Here is a 22,960-nt window from a genome sequence, read left to right as displayed (position 1 = left end):
GGTCAAAAAAATTTCCCAGTGTTTTAACTCATTGCTTACATTACCATCCTCTAGGGCAGCATAAAATGACACCAAAACTCGAACGTCTTTTACCGTTTCAGTCGTTTGGGTCGACATTCTTAGAGATCTTTCATTCGATGGAGTCGGATACTTTCTGGTCTTTCTGCATACGATCTGACCCACCACCACGACCAGGCGGTTGACAAAAATAACACTGAAGGTCATAGTCCTCTTGCAAATGTTAACTATATTAACTTATGCCTATTGTGTTACGATTGACCAGAAAACAGTGTCACGGCTGCCACGGTTTATTGATCTTTATTAAGACTCTATTTGCTTTGAATGATTGGATTCCTTCTAGGTCAAAGAGCGTTCATTATCACGGAATCCAATTGGTAAGTGTTGTAAATTACGCGTCACGCGCTTGTAATACAGAAAATCGCGCATCACGTTGTCATGTCCGGTCCTTCGTCACGCGGATAATTCGGGTTCATTCATGCGTCACCCTGCAAATTTTGGGGCCATCACGCGTCATGCAAAAACCCCTGCCACCCTCAAGGACGGACACACCGATTGACACTTGGTTCCTCCATTTTCTGACTTAATTTTTCGTATCAGCAACTTCGAACGATCGTGTCTTTAATCTTTGGATCCTTATGATGGAGCATGTAAAACTCGCCTCGCGAGTTCCTCCGCTTGACAGAAAAAACAGCAAAATATCACGCTTATTCTAAAAAAGTGATGCCGATGTCGATGCAGTCTGACGAACAGATCTTGTGCCTTAATGCACCTTGAAATCCCATAAGTGTCACATATTTATCAGGATCGAGCAGCCAAGATTTTTAATTAATAGTTAACCAGATCAAATAAGGACCTGTCCGTATTGTAACTTTTAACACTTAATGAGAAAAAATATACACTGGAATTTCAGTTTAACTCTTAATAACTTAATATTTTCTTTCATTTATACATATATCTGACTCTTAGTCTTATTATCTATTTTTATTTTAATACGTGCAATTGTTTATTACTGGGATACCTGTGGTAGCCCAGTCATAAAATGCCTTTGTTTTTTTGTCGTCTTTTTTTTTTTTTTTTTCCTCCGCCACAAAATGGAAAAATTGCGCAATAGTACCCAGTGGTCATTGGGCCCTCAACACCATGACAACTAACTGTGATCCAATGAGGGTGAAGGTGTTCACATGCTGATCACGTGTTATCTTGATGATGATTGACGTTGTCATGCACGGACAGGTCCGGGTCACATGACGAACACGAGATTTTTGCTTAGAAAACTCTTTTGTCGGTCGTTTTGTATTTCAACGTGTTCTGATTACGATCACCTGAAGCATTATAGCGCAAACGCTCGAAATACTTACAGACGCATACACAAGTCGTATTGTTCGCGGCCAATCCACACTAAAAGATGTTATTGAGCGGTAATTTTGGACTGGATTGAGTCGCGAACTGTGTATCCGTTGTAGTTTCTGGTGATTTCTGCCGTTTAAGCTTGCTTTACCATCACTGTTATTCACATCATCGACTTTTGTTACGTTGGTAAAATCTGTACAGACATCACACAAACCAACTCGCGCACAAAGTAAGAAGACTATATTGAAGGCTTGAAATTATATTACGATCGATTTTCATCAAGAAATAGGCCAGGAATTTTCCACAATAGTGCAAATAATCGTGAAGGCTGATCGAGGACAAGCGATTGCGTGACGCTCGGTAATTGTAAGATGACATGTTATTATTTACCAGACGTAAAAACTCTTCAGATTCTCAGTCTGCATTTTGTACCCACTCTACAGTCTCCAGTCTATATTGTATCCGGTCTGCTGACTGCATTTTGTACTAACAGGTATCTGTGGCACCAATACAGTTTATTTTTGGTTACATTTATTCGCACAAAACACATAATCTACCACAAAATACCTGTGTGTGAGGTAATTCGACATTTTCGTTCTTTTCCAACGTTAATACTCTTCTTTCCTTTTGTAAGAATGTAGACCACTAACAATGTTTCAAGTAATCCACCCACCCTACAAAAAATAACTCTTGCATGCAGAGCATGCCTGTGTTTTGAAATAGGTGTATGCCCTTAGCCAGACTTGAGCTCACTATTTCAGTATACTAGTCCGACACCCATAGTATCACTACACTTGATTCCAAGGATCCAGTACCATCCAGGTATCCCAGTTACCCTGCTCACAGGGTCTAGTTTTCATTCAGATGAGAAGACACCTGATAGAAATGCTGAATAAAGCAATTATTATCGTTATTACTACGACATTATTACTATTATGGTTGTACTTACCGTTAGCATCCCACTTCCTTCGCATTTTGCGCGTTAAACATAGACCAAAATGGGAAAAAGTTTTCATGAGACTATGGTCTTACCGGAACTGAGGAATGAAGGTCGTATTTTCTTGAAAGAATGCAACGCGGCCCGAGGTTATCTATTGGAACGAGTTAAGCGAGTGGAATACATGTGATTCTGGTGCCACACGCTTAAGAAATAAATGAACCCGTGGAAAGCAGAGGTCAAAGGGATTACTTGTTCCTTTTGAGCCTAAGTTGAAGCACACAACCATGGACGGGTTTGTGGTTCGGTTTCGATATTCAATATGAAATTTCCGATGATCACCCCTGCCACTTTCGTATGAATTTTCCAGAAAAATAATTCTTCTACTTTTAGCAGCGATGACAAATACAGTGTTCGCTTCAGCGAAACTGAAGTTGACGCTTACACGTTAATTTTACGTTGGCATTTGAAGAGATCGCTATAAAGATGCAAAGCATAATAGTGATGTAAATTAGATGAGAAACGCAAAACGCAAGTAATACCCAAAAGAAGCCTCGTCTTAAATATAGCATTTTTCGTTGGTCTCATGTAATCAAGGAAGTAAGTTACTATGGAAAAAAAACAACTTTAATCTATGTAATATCAAGTTTCCATGCTAGGCTTTTTCTTCAGTCTACAAGGATAAATCTTTAAGTCTGTATCTAATTTACTTTCTTTTTCTATGGAAATAGAGCCGGGAAGCAATTTTTTTAAGTGCGTTAGTCTGGCAACTTTCCGCATTCTCTGCTAACCTCTTCAGATCTGACTGCTCAAAAAAACGTTCGCTCAGGCGTAAATTAACCATGGAAGAAACGTCCCAAAGAGAAAATGAGCTTGCAATATCTTTGGAGGACAGATATATTGGCCTTGTTGTCTTTGAATCCACACTCTGGGTTTTCCTCGTTGGATCAGCAGTTTTGGGTAACGCTTTAGTTTGTTTATCCTTGTACAAGATCAGAGGATTTCGCGCGCCTCAAAACTATTACATAGCGTGCCTCGCCGCTGCAGACTTGCTGTTCGCCGTCTTGTGTATGACGTTATCCCTTGGAGTACTAATAGAAGGCCAGTGGATTTTTGGTAATGCCTTCTGCCAGGCTCAGGGCACTCTTACATTTGTCTTCGCTCTCGTTTCTCTATTCACAATGGCTCTTATCGCCATCAATCGGTTTTTCAAGATAACGAAGTCTGTAGCTATTTATCGGAGAATTTATAGCAAGAGGAACATTTTGCTCTCAATTCTTGCGGCTTGGATCGTCGCAATCGCTTTGGCGACGGCCGTGTTTTCTTTCGGAACCAAAGCATTTCGCTTTCATCCTGGAAAAAACCTCTGCTTTGTAAACATGAATCACCATAAGGGCATCCCAATATACACACTTGTGGCCTACGGTGCAGTTTGCTTTTTAGTATTTCCTTTGATGTTATTCTGCTATTTTAAAGCTTACTGGAGAGTTCGGGCACATTTTGCCGAAATTTTGAACTCGAGTCTTGCTCGAGAGGCTTCGGGATCTTTCGCAGACGAGGCGAGGATTACTCGGATGTTGTTCGTTACCCTGATTGCGTTCCTTGTTTGTTGGACACCAGTCATCTGCACGGATGTTTATGAAGCACTGAGCGGCCCGCGTTCGCTTCCACGACAAGTGTACTTTTGGCAAGTGGTGCTGCTAGCGAGTAACAGTGCTGTCAATCGAATCATTTATGGACTTATGCGACGGGAGCTCAGAATGGCGTATAAAGACATATTGACTTGTAAAGCTTAAAATCAGTGAGGTCGTCTACTTCCTCCTGTTTACATATAAACCATTGACCTTTCACTCCCATGACTGACTAAAAAGGAAACTTCTCCATACAAACCAATACATTTTTTAAAAACAAACAGTAAATTCTCACATCCTTCAAGCTGATATTATAAGTAAGGCAGACACAAGGGGAAATGATATTGAAATCTAAGAGGGGGGGAGGGGAGCCAGAATACTAATAATCGTTAAACGTTAAATAATTCCCGCTGTAGTGTTGCCAAACTTTAATGATTACTGTATAATTTTATGTTAAAAAGAAAAAGCCGTAGAGCTTATACATCAAATAGTTTGTGGTTGTTTGATTGGTAAGGCGTTGCCAAATGTCATGCCAAGAGATTAGAGGAATACAAATGTTTTCCTGTTTTATAAGAGAATCATTATTTCAATACTGATCCGATATCATTGGGGTCGCCTTACATATATTTCATTTCCAGCTTTTTGTGTCAGAAAGAGGTTATTATCAGGGCATCACGAAACTGTAACTATTGCTTTTAGAGGCCAAGTTAGGATTAACTGAGCGTAGTTTTTTTTATTTTTATTTTTTATTTCAATGTAACCTGTTTAATGATCAATTTAGTGATAGAATATATAGAGAGAAACAACAATGTTGTGAATATGCCAAGTAACCAAAATAGCCTGCGGCAAAATAACACCTAGCTGTCAACATCTCAGTGATGTCGCGGGATAAGAGCTTTTAATTAATAATGTAGATAAGGAAAAAATTACGCGCGTTTGATTGGCTGAAAACGAGTGCAAAGTTGTAACAGGAGAGAAACGCAATGACGAGAAAATTATACTGATTCGAATCTTAAAACTCGCCAACTGGTTAGGCCAGTTCTTCTTGCTTTTGTTTGACAACTGCAGCCTTGTTTAGTGTCGAAGGCTCTCTAAGTATCAACCCTCAGCCCGAACAGATAAAACATGAATCACGAGGAGATATCATCTTGCACTGTGGAAACCGCAGATGGAGGAAAATGTATCAGCTGTAAACGTCAACAAGTAGATAGTGCGCGCAGTTGGTTTGTGTGCACTCTTGGTCTGATATCAAGTATTTTGATTCTTGGATTCGTGTTTAGCTTTGGGGTATTGAATCCTGTCTTTTTAGAGGAGTTTCGACGGGGAAAAGCTCGCACAGGTAAGCCGCCATAATTAATTAGAAAGAAATAGAGTTACATCTGTGTCATAAAAGGTCGTTATTTTCCTCTTTTTTCAGTTATTTAAACATTTTTAACTTTTGTTTGGGGTCGAATGGAGGGGGCAGGATTTTTCCAAGGACGTTCTTGAATGTTGGTTTTGGAAATATAAAGAACTTCCAACCCAGCATCTGATTATATATCTGCAAATATGCTGAAACATGTCTCGAGGCAAAACAACTTGGCAACTGACGACAGGGTCAAGTAAGAACGCCATTTGCATCGTTGCGAGATCGCGTGATGAAACAAGACTGAAAAGTCTTAAAAACACAAAGTTGCAGCTCAAGTAGTCGTCGGGTTTGTAAAAAATATGAAAACTTCTTCCAAGGAGCGTCAGTTCAGCGTCTCGCGTAACTTTTTCTTATTTTAATTTCCGCCGACCGAAAGATTTGTTTTTGCTGCTCTGAATTTTGGCTTTGACGCTTGATCCGACGTACAGTCGTGCTTTACCTGTTTGGTTTAACCCAATTGCAAATTGTCAGTTATAATCAGTTCGTTTCTTGTGAAGTTCGACGTTTAGCCTGGGCTTTAATTCATTTGGCAACAGATACAGCCCAATATCGCTTCCTGTTCACATGGTAACATTTTTTAGCCATGCCCTTAAAAAGAGAACTTCGACAAATCTTACAGCCTCTGACAATTGCATCGCCGAATCCTCCGGGAATGCTTAATAGATCGCTTCTTCTCTCGACCTTGGCATGCCAAATACACGAATTTGCATGGTATTTTGTAAACGGACACAGGACGGTACGTAGAACGGGTGGTAATTTATCCTGTGGTAAATTCGAGACACGCAAGACACCGAGACTAGAATCCCATTCACACCAAAGCTTAATTTGAAGTTGCTTTGTTAAACACACTTTAATTTTTTTTTCCTAGTAGAAACAACTTAACCTACTATTTTACTACTTAAAACTAGACCCTGTGATTAGGGTAACTGGGATACCTGGATGGTACTGGATCCTTGAGATCAAGTGTAGTGGCACTACGGGTGTCGGACTAGTATACTGAAATAGTGAGCTCATATCTGGCCAGGGAGATACAGCTATTTCAAAAAAGGTTGTCATCTACTACTTGTGGATGCACTTCTTGAAAATAGACATGACCTCTAAATTCCAATTTTTTTTCAGTTTCAACAGTATTATTCCAGATCTTTCATGGGGACATGGTAATATATTGCATGTTTGATCACATTCAACAGGTATATTACAGATTGCACCTTTACTCTTTCTTTGTCGACCTTTGGGCACAACTATTGATTTTTCAAACACTATTCTCTGTGGTGTATCTGTTCAAGCTTCTCTAGAATGGACGACTCTGGTGGCAGTTTATCAACATGTAATTTGTTACATACAGCTTGACATGGGATTTGCCCTTTCAAAACTTTTGTGTGACAGGTTTTACAAATGTACTGATTTTCATGAAATGACTTAAAGTCAGTAAATAGTTCTTGCTGAGTATTGTACATTTGTTTTTTTTTACTGGATAACAGTTTTTCTGTATAGTATTCTATTACAAACAGAGCTAATTTATTATAGACCTTCCCTAAGACTCATTATTTCATCATTAGCGTAAGTCTAAAGTATTAAGAAATTTCGGCAACAACCTTCTCTATGGTTACTAACATTTGTAACATTTTTGTCTCCTTTTTTACTTCGCAGCATGGGTGGGATCCCTGTGCATGGCGTGTGCGTCGTTCTTTGGACCTTTGGCGGCAAAACTGTGTGATCGGCTTGGCTGCCAGGCCGTCAGCATATGCGGCGCTTTGATATGCATCGCTAGCCTTTCGGCCAGCTCTCTAGTGCCCTACATGTGGATGTTATACTTAACCTACAGCTGTTTGTATGGATTTGGCGCTAGCTGTGTTCACACTGCTCTGTTTCTAGTGGTGTCTGCGTCTTTTGATAAGGGACGATCTTTAGCCACAGGGACTCTTGTGGCGGGTCATGCTGCAGGCATCATGATCGTGTCTCCTGTTTTACAGATTTTACTTGATAATTTCAGTTGGCGAACTTCATTTCTCATATGGGCCGGTTTGACTTCCCCCGTTTGTGTATTTGGTTTCTTTTTCCATAGCAACTTGAAGAAAGGCCCCGGTTATCGAAGAGGGTCAACAAACGATCAGGATGAGAGTTATTCGCAAAAATTTTCAATCTGGAGACATCCGCCGTTTGTAGTTTATACAGTGTCAACTACCATTTTGTATCTTGGACTTCATATTCCACAAGTTCATATGGTGAGCCTAGAACATGAAATTACCACACCCCTTTTTCTGTCTGGAATAGTAGCATGCCCCTCCTCCCCCTCTCCAGTTGTATAACTGGCGGTTTTTCGGGCGTAGTAGAACTTCGTTGCCGCGATGAAAGGCACAGAAATCACAGAAGCGAGAAGCGGCACGTAAAACGCCAAACACATATTTACCAGTAGCACCATCTATTTTCTGCTTTCAACATGTTGACTTCAGCGCTTACATGTAGGCACTGTGGTCTTAGGACATTACAATTTAACTCCCATCAGAGTTAATTGATGGTCACTCTTTAATATTCTGACTCCAATTCACTCCCTACACTGTACGCTTGTGGGTCATTAGTTTTTGTTAATTTTGTGGATGCACCCGACGCCTCTTCTAAGAGTTAATTTAGACACATTGAGCTCTTTGGTTAGCACAACGGACGAAAGGCAGTCACAGCTTTTCTTTTGCCATGATCATTTTCCATTTCCGACTGCAACTCTGCCTTTTTTTTCAAACCTTTTAAGTGGTCGATTGTTCTCGAAATGACCCGGGAAACGCGACTAGTCCATAATTCTTGACCACCTTGGATTCAAACTTAGTTTAGAGGATTTTTGTTTGGAATAAGGACCATACCGTTCAAAGTAATAATAGATTTGTCTTTCTCTTTAAAAGGCAAGCTTCTGCAGAGATCTTGGTATCCAAAATAAACAATCTTCGATGTTGTATCTCGGGTTTGGACTTGCTTCAGTGATAGCCAGATTGGTTGTTGGAAAACTATGTGACAAGAGATTTCACGCACAGCACATCTTTCAGGTTAGAGTAATCTGCGCCCAGGATCTCAGCGTCGTGGCACAAATAATAAAGCTTACAAGATTCGAGCCGGCAAGCGAGACAAGCGTTTGAGAGGTCTGCCAGAACCTCGCGGACACCTCGCGCGTCCACATCACAAGCCTGCACGAAACACGCACGCCTCGGCGCTTATATCGTAAGCCTGTCGATTAAAAACCCGCTTAAGGGCTAAGGCTAGGGTAACTGTTACAACATTTACTACGCGCTGATGATTGACAATTGAATTAGCCTCGACCAACTGTAGTCTCTCCTTTAATAAATCAAGCTGGGGGGGAAGATAGAAAAGGCGTCTATGGGGTGGGGAGCAGAGAAATACCAGACGAAGTCAAGCCTTCCTCCTTATATCTTGAACACACATTCTTCGAGTCCTCCATGCAATCAAATTAATCTTCTTTTTTATCTAAGAGTTTGATTGGCTGAATAATCTCTTGTTTCACTGTTGCAATGGATTACTGTTTCGTAAGAAGCTTAGCAAAACGTGCAATTTATGGACTGTTTCAAAGTAATCGTTATATTTAGCCTGTAAGTATTCCATCAGTCTACTGAAAATAAACAACTCCTTTCCTTTGCATTTGAATTAATCGAAGGAAACATTCAATTTGTCCCAAATTACTCTAATTGCCAAATTGAGCATATTTCGCCCCAATGCTGTGATTAATCTCACTGTTTTAACCGATCTGAGCGCGTGTGAGGTGAAAGCCCTGAGAAATGACCCGCAAAAACTATCAAATTGATAGGTAACAGCATGTATCATAATACAGACCTTGCAGTACAATTAAAAATGATTTCTTTTCTTTTCCCTTCGCATACTAGGTAGCAGGATTTGTGATGGGTGGCGCCACACTGCTGTGCCCCGTTAGCTCCAGGAGTTATGCTCTCCTCATGGTCTATTTCGTGACCTTTGGTTTCGCAGAGGGGTCATCGGCCACGCCCATCAATTATCTTATTTTAAACTGTGTACCTGTCACTCATCGTTCCAAGTCCTTTGGTTTCTGGTTATTTTTCTTATCTTTGACTATGGCTGTTGGACCTCCGTTTGCAGGTATTAAACTACAGGCAGACAACCCTGTGATTGTAACGACATGTGAAAACTATGAGAGAATTGTGGTGCGGTTACGAATAAAGGCACTGAAAATAAAAAGATTTTCAACGTGTGTTGAAACCTCAAATAAGGGAAAAGAAATGTCATTGTACCAAAGATTAACCGTTTTCTACCTCTCCATGCTATTTAAAATGCCATTTTACAGAAACAGTCCCGATCGTTTCACTAAAGATTTTCAGACCACAATGGATTGAAAGTGTTACTATTCGGTGCTCGTGACCGCCAGACAACCTTTTATGCTTCTGTATAGTATGTTTTACCACTCAACACACCCACAGAATGGTCCGCCTGAGATCAAACAGCAAAAATTCAGTTTTTAAGCTAAGCTTCTCCCTTTATTTCCTAAGTCCTTTCTTCTCTTTTATACCAAGTTTTGTTTTTTTTTTCATTTTTTCACTGAGCTGAGCATGGCGAGGGGGGCAGGTCACTTTGTTCTCTAATGAATTCTTGTAGTTGAAGTAAAGATGTTTGAGTCTGTAATATCTAAGAACTTAACAAGTGTTCGTAACCTGCAATCACTGTTAACAGTTTATATTTATGTTGTTTCATTTGGTCCTTTTAGGTTTCATTGCAGACGAGTTAGGATCGTACATACCTGCCTTCTACATGTCTGGCTCGCTCATAATGAGCAGCGTGGTCGTAGTATTTATCCTACGTTATTTCAAAAAACGAGATGATCTGCCGCAGAATGATGGCCAGACGCAAATGAAGGTCTCGCCTGAGGAAAGTGAGACCGTGCTGTAACCCTCCTTTGCGAGGAAATTGTACGGGTTTTGTTCTTTGTGCACATCGTTCTGGCTCCTCTCGTTCGCTAAGGCCTCGCGCGGGGTATATTTTCCATTGCACACATCATTTCCTGCTGCGTTGGAGTATGTATGACATAATCACAAAATCCGTTAGCCTGTTTCAGAATCTCGGTTTGTGGAAAAGAGTAAAACAGCAAGCGGGCGACCCTGGTAGCGTGGTTCACAAAGAAAAACAGCATCTTTTCTTTCCGACATCCCTACCACCCGTTCCCAGTCGCCTCCAAAATGTGAAATGTGTGCAGAGCTTAAGTAGGAGAGTTACGACAGACGGAAAGGAGGAAACAACATCGTCTTCTCCTCTCGCCTTCTCCCTACCTAAGAAAACGTAAATTAACCACCGTAAAGGGTAAAAAAGCTGACGTTTAGAGCGTTAGCCCTTCGTCAGAGCGAATCGCTCTGACGAAGGGCTAACGCTCGAAACGTCAGCTTTTTTACCCTTTACGGTGGCTAATTTACGTTTTCAACCCAGTTGTTAACACTAAATTACCTGCTATACTCTCCCACCGACGCAGCACCACAGTTTCTTTAGAAACTTACCCCTTTATTCTCCCTACCTATCACATTTCGCACTCCCACTCTGCCGGTGTTGCTTTCCTCTACTTTGAAAACCACCGAGAACAAGCCAGCGCTCCCTCGCTTTTTCATATGACTCCCCCTGACCGAGAGCCACCGTGGGAGAGGTTGAAATTTTTTAAAATAAGGCTTTAGTCGAGGAAGCTCCGCTAAATGCTACACCGATAAATAAAAACTTCTTAACAGACTGGAATACGGCATTGTTTTTATTGTTCATGTCATGCAGTGTCACTTACGTATCTAACGCACTTAACATTTCATTATTAAACAATTGGTACCAACTTACAGCAAAGTCTCAACTATTTATAATATACTGACTAAATAGGATACGTTGAAATGATATTGGTTTAATGTCACATTTTTTAAAAGTTCACACTTGCACACGTTAATTGAACGATATTTTCTATCGAGAAAAAGCTTCCGAACAAATCATGGAAAGAAACGATCACCTTCACTCTAGGAAAATTAAGAAGATCCGCGTCAAGCCACTAAAATTTGATTGTAATATCCAATATCCATCAAAGTGGTCAACGATACTGCGTGTTTAGCTTTGCCTTTTTGACCTTTTAAGTTGCAGTTTTTCTCTTTTCAATGAAATTTAATCACATGAGCACCACTAACGACATAAATCATATTAGTGGCTACATCACTGTTTCAAGGATTTGTTCCAAATTATACGCTTCTCATTTGCAATCAGTTTCAATCTTCTCCATTCTTGACTGTTCCTGTTCGTTCTTATTTATTATTTCCAATTTGGTGTTTTCTATCGAACCAAACCAATATTTTGTGGTTTCTTTCAATGTAAAAACTAATTTTTCCGTCAAAACAAACGACTCAAAATTAAGAGGCCAACCTCCTTTACATCACCCCAAGGAAAAAGATCCGGATCGAGTTTCCAATTTCAAGAACACTTTAACGCCTCAAAAGGACTAATTTCTGGCCGAGTTCTTTTGAAAGTACCTTGAAAATCACGATACCTTGGATAGACTGATGAACGACCACTTAATCCTAGATAAGGAAGCATCTTTATGCTGAATTCGAAGCAAAGCAGCTTATTTATTATTTATTTTTATGGAGGATCTTTACTAACTTATTGTAATTATAATGTCCATGTATAGGCATACAGGACGGACCATACAGCCTTCACGTGCACCGCCACAACCAATCGTCCCAAAATTGCAAACTTTCTTGCAACTATAGGAGTAGTGATTTCGTCAAGCGAGTTGGACCAAGGTTACCTATACATGGGCTGGATACCACGCGCTCGGATGATAGATGGGCGTGCCTTACTTAACGCGTTGAACAAGAGTTTTACTGTGTTGCTACTTTCGCGCATTGACCTTCAAAGGTGTTTGACCATCAAAGAGGGTGACTGTCACGAGATCAGTCAGAGAGGGCGGTGGGTGTGGCCATATTCTCGAACACCTACAAGAGCCTTACACCTAACAGTGATTGAGTAAAGTGGATCACATTTACAAATGCAAAACAAAGTGATAAAAGACCAGCTTATTACTAGCACCGGGCTCAGCCTGGTGCTTTCAACGTCAAAACATAATGCAGGTGAGAATGTGACCCACATCACAAGGATAATGTCCATGTTAATGCACAACAAAGTGCATTTGTTTTGGAGGCAAAAGGCAGTGAAAAGGCTGTAAAGTCCATACGAGTTTGACTAGGAATGAAGACATCAAAAACAGGTGTCACAAAGGTAACATTGGCTAAAAAGGAGAATCGAAGATAACTTCTAAACACTCACATAATCAACCCCTACAGTTCGCTCAGTGGAAATGTTACCAAACCAGTTATAAGTTTGCGCATGTGCCTTATTATGATTTTGCTTGAAATCGCATTTAAAGGTCAAATTATACAAAACATTCTAAATTCGTTACGAAACTAATTACCCCCTGACCAAAAACAAAAACTTTGCGAAACGAGATTATCTTTGTGCCAAAGCTTTACTAACACCGACCCCTTGAACTTCTGCAATTACAGCGATAAAATTCATTGACACGCTGGCCTATCAGTCCCCTAAATTGCGTAAAACCCTTCTTACATAGAGCATTATCTTCCTTCTGTCGAAAGCCTTTCCTGGAGTGTCGCGCAAAAGCGTCCAAGAAAAATTGCGTGGCCGCAGGAAACGCGTGACGACAAAATTGCGCAACAGTGCCAAAGGAAAGATTGACTTCAAAACGAAGTGAGAATGATTAGTTGCCGGCTTGTTCCCAGGTCTCTCGATATTGCTTGGTTGGGCAGGGTGTCCCTGGGAACAACATGAAAGTCCAGAATTAAGCTACAAAACTGTCCTTTAGAAAATAGCTCCGTTTGAGATTATCTCTCCAGATTTACAATGTATATTCGCAAGAAGTAATCATTACAGACCACTTTGATCATCCAACATCTTGTGAAGGCTTAGAGTTTAGAATCTGACCTATAAAGAAAAAAGTTTTACAATGCTATATCAAGAAAGATGAAAAGCATTCTAAAATAAATGGCAGTCTATGACTGTATGTGCTTACTGTTGTATAGTTGTAATATATTGCAGTAAAAAAACAATGTGGTGCAAAATTCAGAGGGGTTGATGAACAGCTCTTATCACTGCCAAAATCAAGACAAAGGAGGACTTGGTTAGAACAGAGTTTGTACCCTTTTATTTTTGTTGACATGTTGTCAAGGCCAGAAAGGCTAACTTCACGAACGTTTAAGAAGAGTTATTAGGCTTGCCATTAATGAAAGAAGTCTATAGCTTGACTGAAGATCCCATCCCCTCATCTATTCATTATTTGCAGTTTATGTAGGTCTAGTGAGTTCAATCAAGGACAAACCAGTGCTTCAATTTACCTGACTGCCAGGGACAGGTCCAAATGGGTCGCCAGGCTGTGCAGGTCTCTGAGGTTGGAACGGTTGAGATGGAAACATGGAGCCCTGTTGTGGAGGGAACATTACTGGCTGACCGGGTGGCTTCACATGTTAAAACAAAAAAAGCAGACAGTGCCATAAGACCCCACAACAGCTACATGTAAACAAAAATTCATCCTTGCTTACACTCTAACCATCTAAAAGGTAATTTGTCCAATTGATAGCCATACATTTCTTTGTTTGCTGGAGCAAGGAATATGTTGTTAAACATACATTAGTAACATCCTCCAAAAAAAATTAATTTCATGCCCTGCTTAATGGGAACATCTAAATGTATTTACGAAACAATGGCAAAAATAACATTAATGATACTAATAACAATAAGGAATCTATGAGAAACAAGATTTCTTTAGAAAGCAAAGAGCCAAAACAATGGGAAGGAATGAGAGAGAATGAAAAAATGAAAAATCTGCATGAGGGGCATCAACATTTCTTTTCTCTCAATTTCAGTAACTTATCAATACTGTACATACCATGAAAGGCTGTGCCATTGGTTGCGGCTGTGCAAAGGCTGATCTGAATCCAGTTGGCTGCTGCATTGATGGCATATTTGAAGCTGGTAAAGTTGTTTTTGCTGTAATGGGAGCTTGCCAGTTTGGTCCACCAGTTTTACTCTGTGGTGCTGGAGCTGTCCATTGATGCTGTGTTCTACCAGCGGTACCCATAATGTTTCCATTGGTTAAGGAAAATGCATCTATAATTCATAAGAAAAAAAGTCACTAACGGGTATCACATATTCAGCAAAAAGATTTAATGAATTTTAATCAAGTACTCATGTTTGAAAAATTTTGCATGTACATGTAACATATCTGATTTCTTTACTAGCCTGCATGAAGGCCATCATCATCAGCACTTCAGCTACCACAAGAGAGTATATGTCCTTGAGCAAAACAAATCACTTGATAATAATTAGTGCCAGATCCCTGGCAAACAATGCCCCAACTCATTTAAAATCTTCCTGAGGGTGAGAAACATGTGCCTCTTGCCTGCAATTTTGTGGCACTGTGAATAGTTACCACCTTGCAAAATGTCACACTTTCAATGTTTGAAAAACTATCAATGTAACTAAATTTCACTGACCACAACTAATGAAGGTCAATGGTGGTTAATTTTAATCACTGAGAGTTCATTCTGAAAATCCTTTTCAAATTGAGGGTGCTAATTCCTTGCTGTTTCAAATTAGAATTCTTTTGATTTAAGTTACTTGGGAATAGCTTCCTATTAAAATTAACCCATCTGTACCTTGAAAGCAAGGCTTGGGGTTGAAATTGTATTCCAATGTACACATGTATAATAATTATAATTTATTCAATTGGCACTCTCCAAATAACCTCAGCTGATCAACAGATTTATATTGCATACATTGTATATTCTCACCTAAAGACAAGGCAACTCTCTGCAGGCTGGAATGAAGGTCAGTTCCTGACTGCTCCCTGCTCATACCACTCTCCACCTGTGCTGGTGGAAGTCCTCCACCAGGAACTGTTGGGAGCAAGATGTCTCCCAGACCTTCATGACCTTGAACAGTGCTTTGTTTAGCACCAAAAACTGCTGCAAACTCATCCTGACCTTGGCTGTCAAATGGGTTTGTACTGCCACTGCTGCTGCTGAAACCTGTTAACGTGCACAGTAACAAAAATTGTGATGTGTTCAAACAAGTATGGGAGAGTTGTCACACTTCCTCCAGAACACTATCCTCTTCTATAATATGGTTTCAGGACTACAGTACTATGAACAGACTAGGATGATTTGCTGAGTGCTGATGAATAGGGCTGAAAATGTTAGTGCAAATTTGTGAATACCACAAATTGCTGTCACAGCTAGTTTGCCACACTCTCTGATAAAATATGGCAGGACAGAGATCTGAAACCAGTAGGATTGCATCACTTTGCTACTCTTCTCCCTAAAATTTTTCGACAGTGGTAGTTGTTACATTTTTTGCAAATTAGATCAGACCCACCAAAATTGAATTTCACAGCCGAAGCTGTGACTGTCCCCACAAATATGTCTGAGATTTTAGGACAATAGCAAACTCCCCAGAATTTGAAATTAATACATGTATGCGGTGTTGGGTCTAATTCTTGTTTGAGTTTTACATCCTCATTTCATGTCAAGTAGCTTTTCGGCTACTACACCTGGCTAATATCATTCTGCTGAAGGCAGTGTTGCTCAAAGGGACTTACCACTGGAAGGAGCTTGGACTTGGGCTTGAGCACCCCAGGGTCCAGCCTGAGGAGCACCAAAACCATTTGATGCTGAACCTGGTCCAAAACCTTGTGCAGCTGGAAAGCCTTGGCTTGGAGGGAAGGGATGACTTGGTGAAAAAGCTGCAGAACTTGGCAGTGAAGGAGCAGCAGCAAATGCAGCATTGAGTTGTAGAAGGTCATTGCTAGGAGATACTTGTGGGGCCACAGCAGGCTGGGCTGGTTCACCTAACAACTCCCACTGCTTGGGTTGGCCTGGTGGCTGAGTGGCCGCTTGTACTGGAGGTACTTGAATCTGTGTTCCAGAATCTTTTGCTTTCTATTTTTTAATAATAATAATAATAATAATAATAATAATAATAATAAAAACTATTTCCAGGGTTTCTTCTAGGGTGTTTTTGCAGGATTTCTGCAACTTGGAAAGAAATGCTGCATGAAATCTACATCAGGAGGTCAAATATGGCGCAAAAAGTTGTGCCCAAGGATTTTCAATTATTAATAGTTAATAAAGATGATACTAATGATCATGACACCCTTGAATGTCAAGCAGCATCTCAAAAAAAAACATGCCCACCTTAAAAGCTTCAAGATTTTTCTCCTCCTCTTCAAGAAGATCACCTTTCGGGCCAGCATCGGTAGCATCATCTCCTTCAAACCTAGTTGTAAACTTGCCAGCACTAAAAGCATCTGTTGCTGACGGTGGAAGGGTAATGCTTGGTATTGTCAATGGCCTGCAATCCAATACAGGGACTTTCCATCAACAACAAAAAAGACAACTTTACATGGTGCACCAGACAAATGTGTATCCTTAGCTCTGACAAAGGGCTAACCCTTGAAATGCCAACTTCAGAAACTCTTTACAATGGCCAATTCACATAATAACCTCAGTTGAAGAAACAAAATTATCAGACAGATACGTTGTACATTAGACAAAAAAAAAGCAGACACTATAGGACAGAGTAACAATCAAGTCAAGTGAATCATGATAGACTTATTTATGTATATAGTACCACTTACTTTGTTGTAGGTGGGTTAGTTGTCTTTCCTTTCTCTAACGATTGCAAGTGGTTTTCAAGGGCATCCAAAAGGCTGTTAGGTGCCTAAAGGAAAAAAAAATTACCATGAGCAATTTTGATGGCAAAGCTTAAAGTTGAACATTGTTTACGGTGACTGGCAAAAGGGGAAAAAACCTTTATCCACTACAGTTATCAACTGAGAGATAATCATTTCAATTCCATGCTAAGAAAGGATCACAGTATTAAAAATAATACATGTTCTTATAAGAGGTTTAAGACCACTTCATCCCTCTCTGCAAAAAGACAACCACAATGGCTTCAAAGAAAAGATAATTTTGAGCTTTTCTGATAGACTACCTTACTAAGATCAGGGATATCATCCTTGTCAAAACCAACATCTTCTGCAACTTTCAAAAACTCAGACACTCTGTCCATGCGAGTTATAAATTTCTTATAGATGTCAAGTGCCTCCTTGCAAGATTTCTTGTTCATGTCAAAGTACTTCTCTGCAAAAAAATAATAATAATAAATCTAAAATTATAAAAAAGCCTATTTTGTTGAAAGCTTTCTTCAGACTCTTTTATGAAGCAGTAATTGATGGAGGTCCCACAAGGAAATTGTACATTGTTGTGTAATATTTCTGAAAGTATGTGAATAAAGGTGAATCTGAAAAAGGGAGGGTGTATTTGATAGGCACAGGAATGGCCACTAAGAATTCAAAATGTAAAAAACAATCCATTCAACATTTTCATTAACTACCAGTACAATTCATTATTAATATCCATTTACAAATCTAGAAAGCAAGTAATTTTTCTCTAAAAGAAAACAGTGAGTAATTTCTCAAAGCTCCAACAGTGATCAATTTTGATGAAGAGCTAGTTCTCATTAGATCTATGCCTCCATTGCACTGTAGAGGGTGGTGGTAGAGATGGTGGGGGGGGGGGTGGTGGCATGAGGGGGAAACTTTAAAGCAAAGGGGATACAGGAGAAAATAGAAGGAAATGTTAGGAGAGGGTTTTGAAAGGCAAAAAGAGGAATTATAGGAGCACTTTTCCACTCTTGCAACACTTATCTGCATACATAATACAGATACAAATAGGAGGATTTAAGAACATTATCAAATATAAACTTCAACATAGCCACTTACCGAGCAAATTTATAATTCCATCATTGTAGCAGGCAAATAACCTGATTAAGTCCTAATGACAAAAGAAAACAAACTTCAAGGTTATGATAATCTTTGACGAGCCATCCTTAAAAAAAAAAAATTAATTTAAGAGATTTCACACAATCTACCCCTTCAGATTACTCAGTTTTTGCATTAAGTATACACATGACATTTTACAAATTTTACTGCTTTTTAACACATTTGCTAAACGTGTAAAAGCATATTTAAACATATTTACTAAAGACATTTCAATCAAAAAGGCCAATCAGGACCATAAAAAAAAAAGAAAATCTGGCTAGTTATCTAAGGAAATTTGATTTTACTTGGTGCTTTTGAGCTACATGTATCACCATATAATCAAAAATTTTTTTTTTTACCTTAAACAGAAGTACAAAAACACTGTTTATCACACCATTTGTCAATTCACTTGATTTAATCTGAAAAAGAAAAATTACAAATAAGTAAGGCTATGATTTGCATGACCTAATTTAGTATGTCCAAAAGTTGTAAGGTTAATATAGAAATGGGCTACCTATCGGATAAATTGTTAAATAAGGTATACCATAACATCACTGATCCAAACTGCAAGTATTTCGGTTGCCATGTGTAATCACTAGATTTGCTGAAGAAGTCACCAAATTGGTGACCCTCGTTCCCAGTAAAAGTTAAGTTTTGTAGATGTAAAAATAAATGTAGCGCATGCTTTATTCAATATCATCAACACTAAGACTGGGCTTGGCTAAAGCTCAAGCCTTACCCGATATAAAAATTTTTGCATGTCTGTGAGCTGTCTGCATGTCTAAAGAAGAGCTGCATTCCAAGTGCTTTGTCCTTCACTATTGTTTTGCATGCAATAATTAAATAGTTTTCAAATACTTTTCTCAATACTGCAGTTCCAGATCCAGTTCTCCAAGTGTCTTGTTTCTCCATTCTCAATAGTTTTGAGTAAAGGATCAAGGATCGAGTTGAAACAAATTACTTTTGAGCAGTACTGTACAACACTCACTGTTAATGGTTTAAAATTACAGTAAGAAAGACATTTGTGCACCATAAAAGCATGTCATAAGGTGAAAATGATTGGTTCCACCTACACTGCACAATGTATATAAATTTGTATGTGTAACCCCTAATACTAAATTTGTGTTGATTGCTTGAGGATTTAGGTTGCTATTTGGCAACAATAGAAAGAGTTAAGTCTGGAGCCCTGAAAAAACATATGGTTTAATGAATTACTGGTAAAAAAAATAACAGAGGATAGTTGGATACAAAAAAAGTTAAACATACATCCACTTCAAGAAGAGCATCAATTTGCTGCTGCAGTACTGGGAGGGCTTTGAGAAGCTGTTGATGAAAAAGGAGGCAAAGGAAGACAATTAAAAACATAGGGATGCTTCCCTTGGAAGAATAATTTCTTTGGATGGGTGGGTTGAAATGAGACACTAAAAGTAATTAAAAAATGTTGCCTATATTTGGATTTCAAGCTATCCTTTTTCCTATTGTCATTGTTTTAATCAAATAATTCAAGATAATCTCTGTCTAGCCAACAAAATGGCTTTTCACCAGATCAAGTCTTGGTTTGGTCACTTGGCCAAACAAAAACAAAGTTTGCATCATAAATACATTGTAGTATCGTTAAAAAACTTAAGACACCTACTTTGGGAGCATCCATTGTTCTTAAAACACCCTCTTCTTTTCTGTAAGAAAAATGAATTGTTTTGAAAGTCAAATGTATTTAATCTAACTTGCATAAAAATATGTTCTAATGCAATCTTTTCTTACCCTCTTTTGATTCGGCAAAAGTCATATCCCATTTCTGTGTAGGAAGTAGCTTTCTCATTTAAGTATTTTCCATATCTCCTTACAAATGTTGACATGTCATATCCTTTACAAAAATATCAAATGATGCAATTGAGTTTATATAAATAAACCATAGAATAAAATGGAAAGAACAAAGCCTAGGACACTTAAACACCTAGCATGCCTTCAATTTTTATGATGTACTATATCTACTACACTGTAGTTTCCCCATAGCTGAAAAAAGCCATACAGATGATGCCAAATATCTTAAGTTTAAAGGTGGAACACAGTCTGGGTATATCACTGATAAAAGAGATTAGAAATTGAAAATAAATCTAGCAATACAACTTGAAGTAAAACAATGATATCACTCACCCTGAACACCACTTTTGTCAAGAAAGTTACCAAGACTGAAGTTTGACGTTCTTGAAGCCATGTATTGGATGAATCTCTGTGAAAAAGATGAGCAGAGTATGAATGGACATGCATCATGCAAAATAAATGATGAATATCTATTAGTCATGTGATTAGTAATGACTTCTATTGTTTACAATTTGTCTAGTATTTTTCAAATAAAGTGACAGCACCAGAAAATAACCCTTATAAAGATCAATAACATCTTGAAATGTTTCTCTTTAGAAAAAAAAAAACTAAACTCACTACTACATTTTTAAATACAGAAATATTCTACTGCACATGTTCATTGATGCACTATAACAACACTTTCAACCGTTTTTATCAAAGTTCCACGACACCTTCTCAGGTGGAAATGAAAAGATTCAGATGAAAGGCGAGAAACATACGCCATAAATATGTAAATTACATCCTTGTGTTGACATGGAATACGATATGGGCAAAGAGGAATTTTTGTTCAGCAATGAAACAGAAATGCTTCAAAAAGAATATCAATGGAAACAAGAATTGAGTAAGTAATCGATATGACAGAAATCCCACAAATAAGATTTATCTCTTGATCGACACAGGAGATAAATGATGAGCTATCTGGATAATTAAGGTGCCAGATAAACATAATTCGCACCGGTTGAAAGCTCGAAACCTACATAAATGAATGACATCGAAACTTTACATCACTTACGAAAGAAACAAGCGATGAAAAAAACCACACTGTAAAAATGTCTCCCATTTCACCGAAGGATAATATTCAAACGAAGCTAACTGAAAATAACATGAATATAAAGTTCCGAAATTAACGAACACTTTCCCATCGCAACTTTTATTTTCACACTTGGTTCGGCAAACCCCCAAACTTATTTTAGTGGCGTGATTGAGCTAATATAACTAAAAGAAAAAAACAGTTCTTTATTCTTCTCATCAATAATTGAGAGTGCTTCGGCAGTGATAGTATTCCTGACAACGTTCGGTTTAATTTTTAAGGAATTTTCCTGAAGTTGCAACTTCCAACGAGTTTTAACTTTCGTGGGTTTTCTCGTGGGACATTTCATAGACCTATAAAAACAAGATAACTTTATTGCTTTTACAATGAGCCCCATATTTTAGGGGTTACCATAAACAAGCTTACTTGAAATTATTTTTCCCGCTAATATGACACAAAACACGGTTATATAATTCCCAACAAGATAAACGCCAAATTTGGCAGAAAATTGTGATCGATGTTACCTTGCTACGAAGAAAACAGACAGAGAACTGAGTAATTTAACAACATCTTTCAAAAGGCGAAACTTCGATCGAAGACATAAAATATGATAGTTATTTGGCAAAAGTAGAACTGAAACATTTTTTTGCGAGACACCAATGTCTGATTATAGGTGACATCGGATACTGGTACAAACGCTAACTTGTGTGTACGAACTTTCGTAGCGTTTGCATGTGTCTAACCGATTACCGATGCCTCATTCTGTTAACACTGAGGGATATCTTTACCAGAGAAATTCTTAGAGAGATGCATGATCCATAACTTACCTCATTCCCATAAGACATCAAGTGATGGAAAGTGCATTCGGCTTTGAAAACTACTACCCAACTGGAATTCGTGCATCTTTCAAATATTAAATCCGCCAGGTTTGGAATCGAGACATTGTCATTCTGTGTGCAGGAGGTTAGATCTGAAGAGCAAAATATATCAATAAAAGATTCATCAACTACCGTCAACTCTGAACTAGTAAAATATCAGAGACATTTAGTCAAAGAGTAAACTTACAATCCAAGTGCTTCCTTTTCGGTCCCATAACTTCGCGGCTCGACGCTTTGCAAACGATTTTGGCTATATAAGAGCCAGTTATCGAGTGTTTAGCAGCGTCCAATCTATCAACTACCGACATAATTGCAAAGGAGAGGCAAAAAACCCTTGATAATCAGGCAGAAATTAAAGTAAACAAGGGGTTCGGTATGCCTCGTTTGATGACACAGAAAATAAGATGGCCGACAATATCCTTATTTAACCACGTGACCAAAGAAGTGATTTGACGATAAAAGCGACACGTGACCTAGAAGGCGTTTTGAGGGCCGGATTAGGCAGGAACAGAAGACCGATAGCCCCTAAATAGACAACATTTGATCTATTTCCTCCCGGATAAGGCAAAGACCGATTAATAATTGCGCTTCTTGAGGAACTTGTCGCTTTATTCATCCACTGCGTTCAAGTTACGACTGGTGGATAAGACAAGAAATAGAATCATGCGGACGTATGACGAGGAAACCAGAAACTAATTTCCCTGCATGACTCCTGCTCTTAGCTTGTTTCAAGCTTTAAATCCATTAACATAATCTTTTTTTTCATGATCAGTTTGTTTCCTGTGCTCGCTTTTTTGCCCTCTTTCTGTTTAAATTGGGAACAACACTTTGATTCTGAACTATATGCTCAGAACATGCATAAACAAATCAAAACGAAACGAAAACGGGAAAAAAATTAACACAAAATAAAGCAGAGTTGACTGCCAAATACGTAGGCGTGTTCAATCAGGCTGGGGCAAAGCGCAGGT

At 38.8% G+C, this 22,960-nt stretch overlaps 3 protein-coding genes across 5 annotated transcripts; 2 read left to right on the top strand and 1 right to left on the bottom strand.

Moving 5' to 3' along the window:
- The first annotated feature begins 3,018 nt into the window (after positions 1 to 3,018).
- Positions 3,019 to 4,755, top strand: LOC131792809 (histamine H2 receptor-like). Its single transcript, XM_059110216.2, has one exon. It carries the CDS (start codon positions 3,151 to 3,153, stop codon positions 4,102 to 4,104), a length of 954 nt encoding a protein of 317 aa, XP_058966199.2. The 5' UTR covers positions 3,019 to 3,150; the 3' UTR covers positions 4,105 to 4,755.
- A 159-nt stretch (positions 4,756 to 4,914) lies between these two features.
- LOC131792791 (monocarboxylate transporter 3-like) lies at positions 4,915 to 10,666 on the top strand. Of its 3 annotated transcripts, none has more exons than XM_059110194.2 (5): positions 4,915 to 5,278; positions 6,998 to 7,572; positions 8,242 to 8,382; positions 9,232 to 9,460; positions 10,083 to 10,666. In XM_059110194.2, exons 1-5 carry the CDS (start codon positions 5,065 to 5,067, stop codon positions 10,262 to 10,264), a joined length of 1,341 nt encoding a protein of 446 aa, XP_058966177.2. In that variant the 5' UTR covers positions 4,915 to 5,064; the 3' UTR covers positions 10,265 to 10,666. The 3 variants fall into 3 exon arrangements, with proteins under 3 accessions (XP_058966177.2, XP_066028778.1, XP_066028779.1); XM_066172682.1 differs by lacking the exon at positions 10,083 to 10,666 and adding an exon at positions 6,467 to 6,537 and having other exon boundaries at positions 5,146 to 5,278; positions 9,232 to 9,795; XM_066172681.1 differs by lacking the exon at positions 10,083 to 10,666 and having other exon boundaries at positions 9,232 to 9,794.
- A 421-nt stretch (positions 10,667 to 11,087) lies between these two features.
- LOC131792786 (phosphatidylinositol-binding clathrin assembly protein LAP-like) lies at positions 11,088 to 22,421 on the bottom strand. Its single transcript, XM_059110189.2, has 16 exons — positions 22,180 to 22,421; positions 21,942 to 22,084; positions 20,376 to 20,451; positions 19,983 to 20,085; positions 19,858 to 19,897; positions 19,488 to 19,544; positions 18,581 to 18,640; positions 18,183 to 18,234; positions 17,393 to 17,541; positions 17,037 to 17,119; positions 16,594 to 16,750; positions 15,999 to 16,338; positions 15,193 to 15,429; positions 14,289 to 14,509; positions 13,738 to 13,857; positions 11,088 to 13,327 (listed from the first exon to the last, which is right to left on the bottom strand). The coding sequence occupies exons 1-16, from the start codon at positions 22,298 to 22,300 to the stop codon at positions 13,316 to 13,318; spliced, it is 1,971 nt and encodes a 656-aa protein (XP_058966172.1). The 5' UTR covers positions 22,301 to 22,421; the 3' UTR covers positions 11,088 to 13,315.
- Positions 22,422 to 22,960: the final 539 nt, after the last annotated feature.

This window comes from Pocillopora verrucosa, chromosome 9, assembly GCF_036669915.1.
Source record: "Pocillopora verrucosa isolate sample1 chromosome 9, ASM3666991v2, whole genome shotgun sequence".
NCBI lineage: Eukaryota > Metazoa > Cnidaria > Anthozoa > Scleractinia > Pocilloporidae > Pocillopora > Pocillopora verrucosa.
The sequence above is the reverse complement of the archived record's forward strand: the minus strand, read 5'-3'. Positions and strand labels throughout refer to the sequence as shown.

What these genes read in the sequence shown, in the direction of transcription:
- LOC131792809 (XM_059110216.2), top strand. Translation starts at nt 3,151, where the DNA reads ATGGAAGAAACGTCCCAAAGAGAAAATGAGCTTGCAATATCTTTGGAG.
- LOC131792791 (XM_066172681.1), top strand. Translation starts at nt 5,065, where the DNA reads ATGAATCACGAGGAGATATCATCTTGCACTGTGGAAACCGCAGATGGA. An exon ending in ACGGGGAAAAGCTCGCACAG is followed by an intron (nt 5,279 to 6,997) that starts GTAAGCCGCCAT and finishes TTTACTTCGCAG; the next exon opens with CATGGGTGGGATCCCTGTGC. An exon ending in ATATTCCACAAGTTCATATG is followed by an intron (nt 7,573 to 8,241) that starts GTGAGCCTAGAA and finishes TCTCTTTAAAAG; the next exon opens with GCAAGCTTCTGCAGAGATCT.
- LOC131792786 (XM_059110189.2), bottom strand. Translation starts at nt 22,300, where the DNA reads ATGTCGGTAGTTGATAGATTGGACGCTGCTAAACACTCGATAACTGGC. An exon ending in GAGAGTTGCCTTGTCTTTAG is followed by an intron (nt 14,510 to 15,192) that starts GTGAGAATATAC and finishes TATGAATTATAG; the next exon opens with ATGCATTTTCCTTAACCAAT. An exon ending in CAATGGCACAGCCTTTCATG is followed by an intron (nt 13,858 to 14,288) that starts GTATGTACAGTA and finishes TAACATGTGAAG; the next exon opens with CCACCCGGTCAGCCAGTAAT.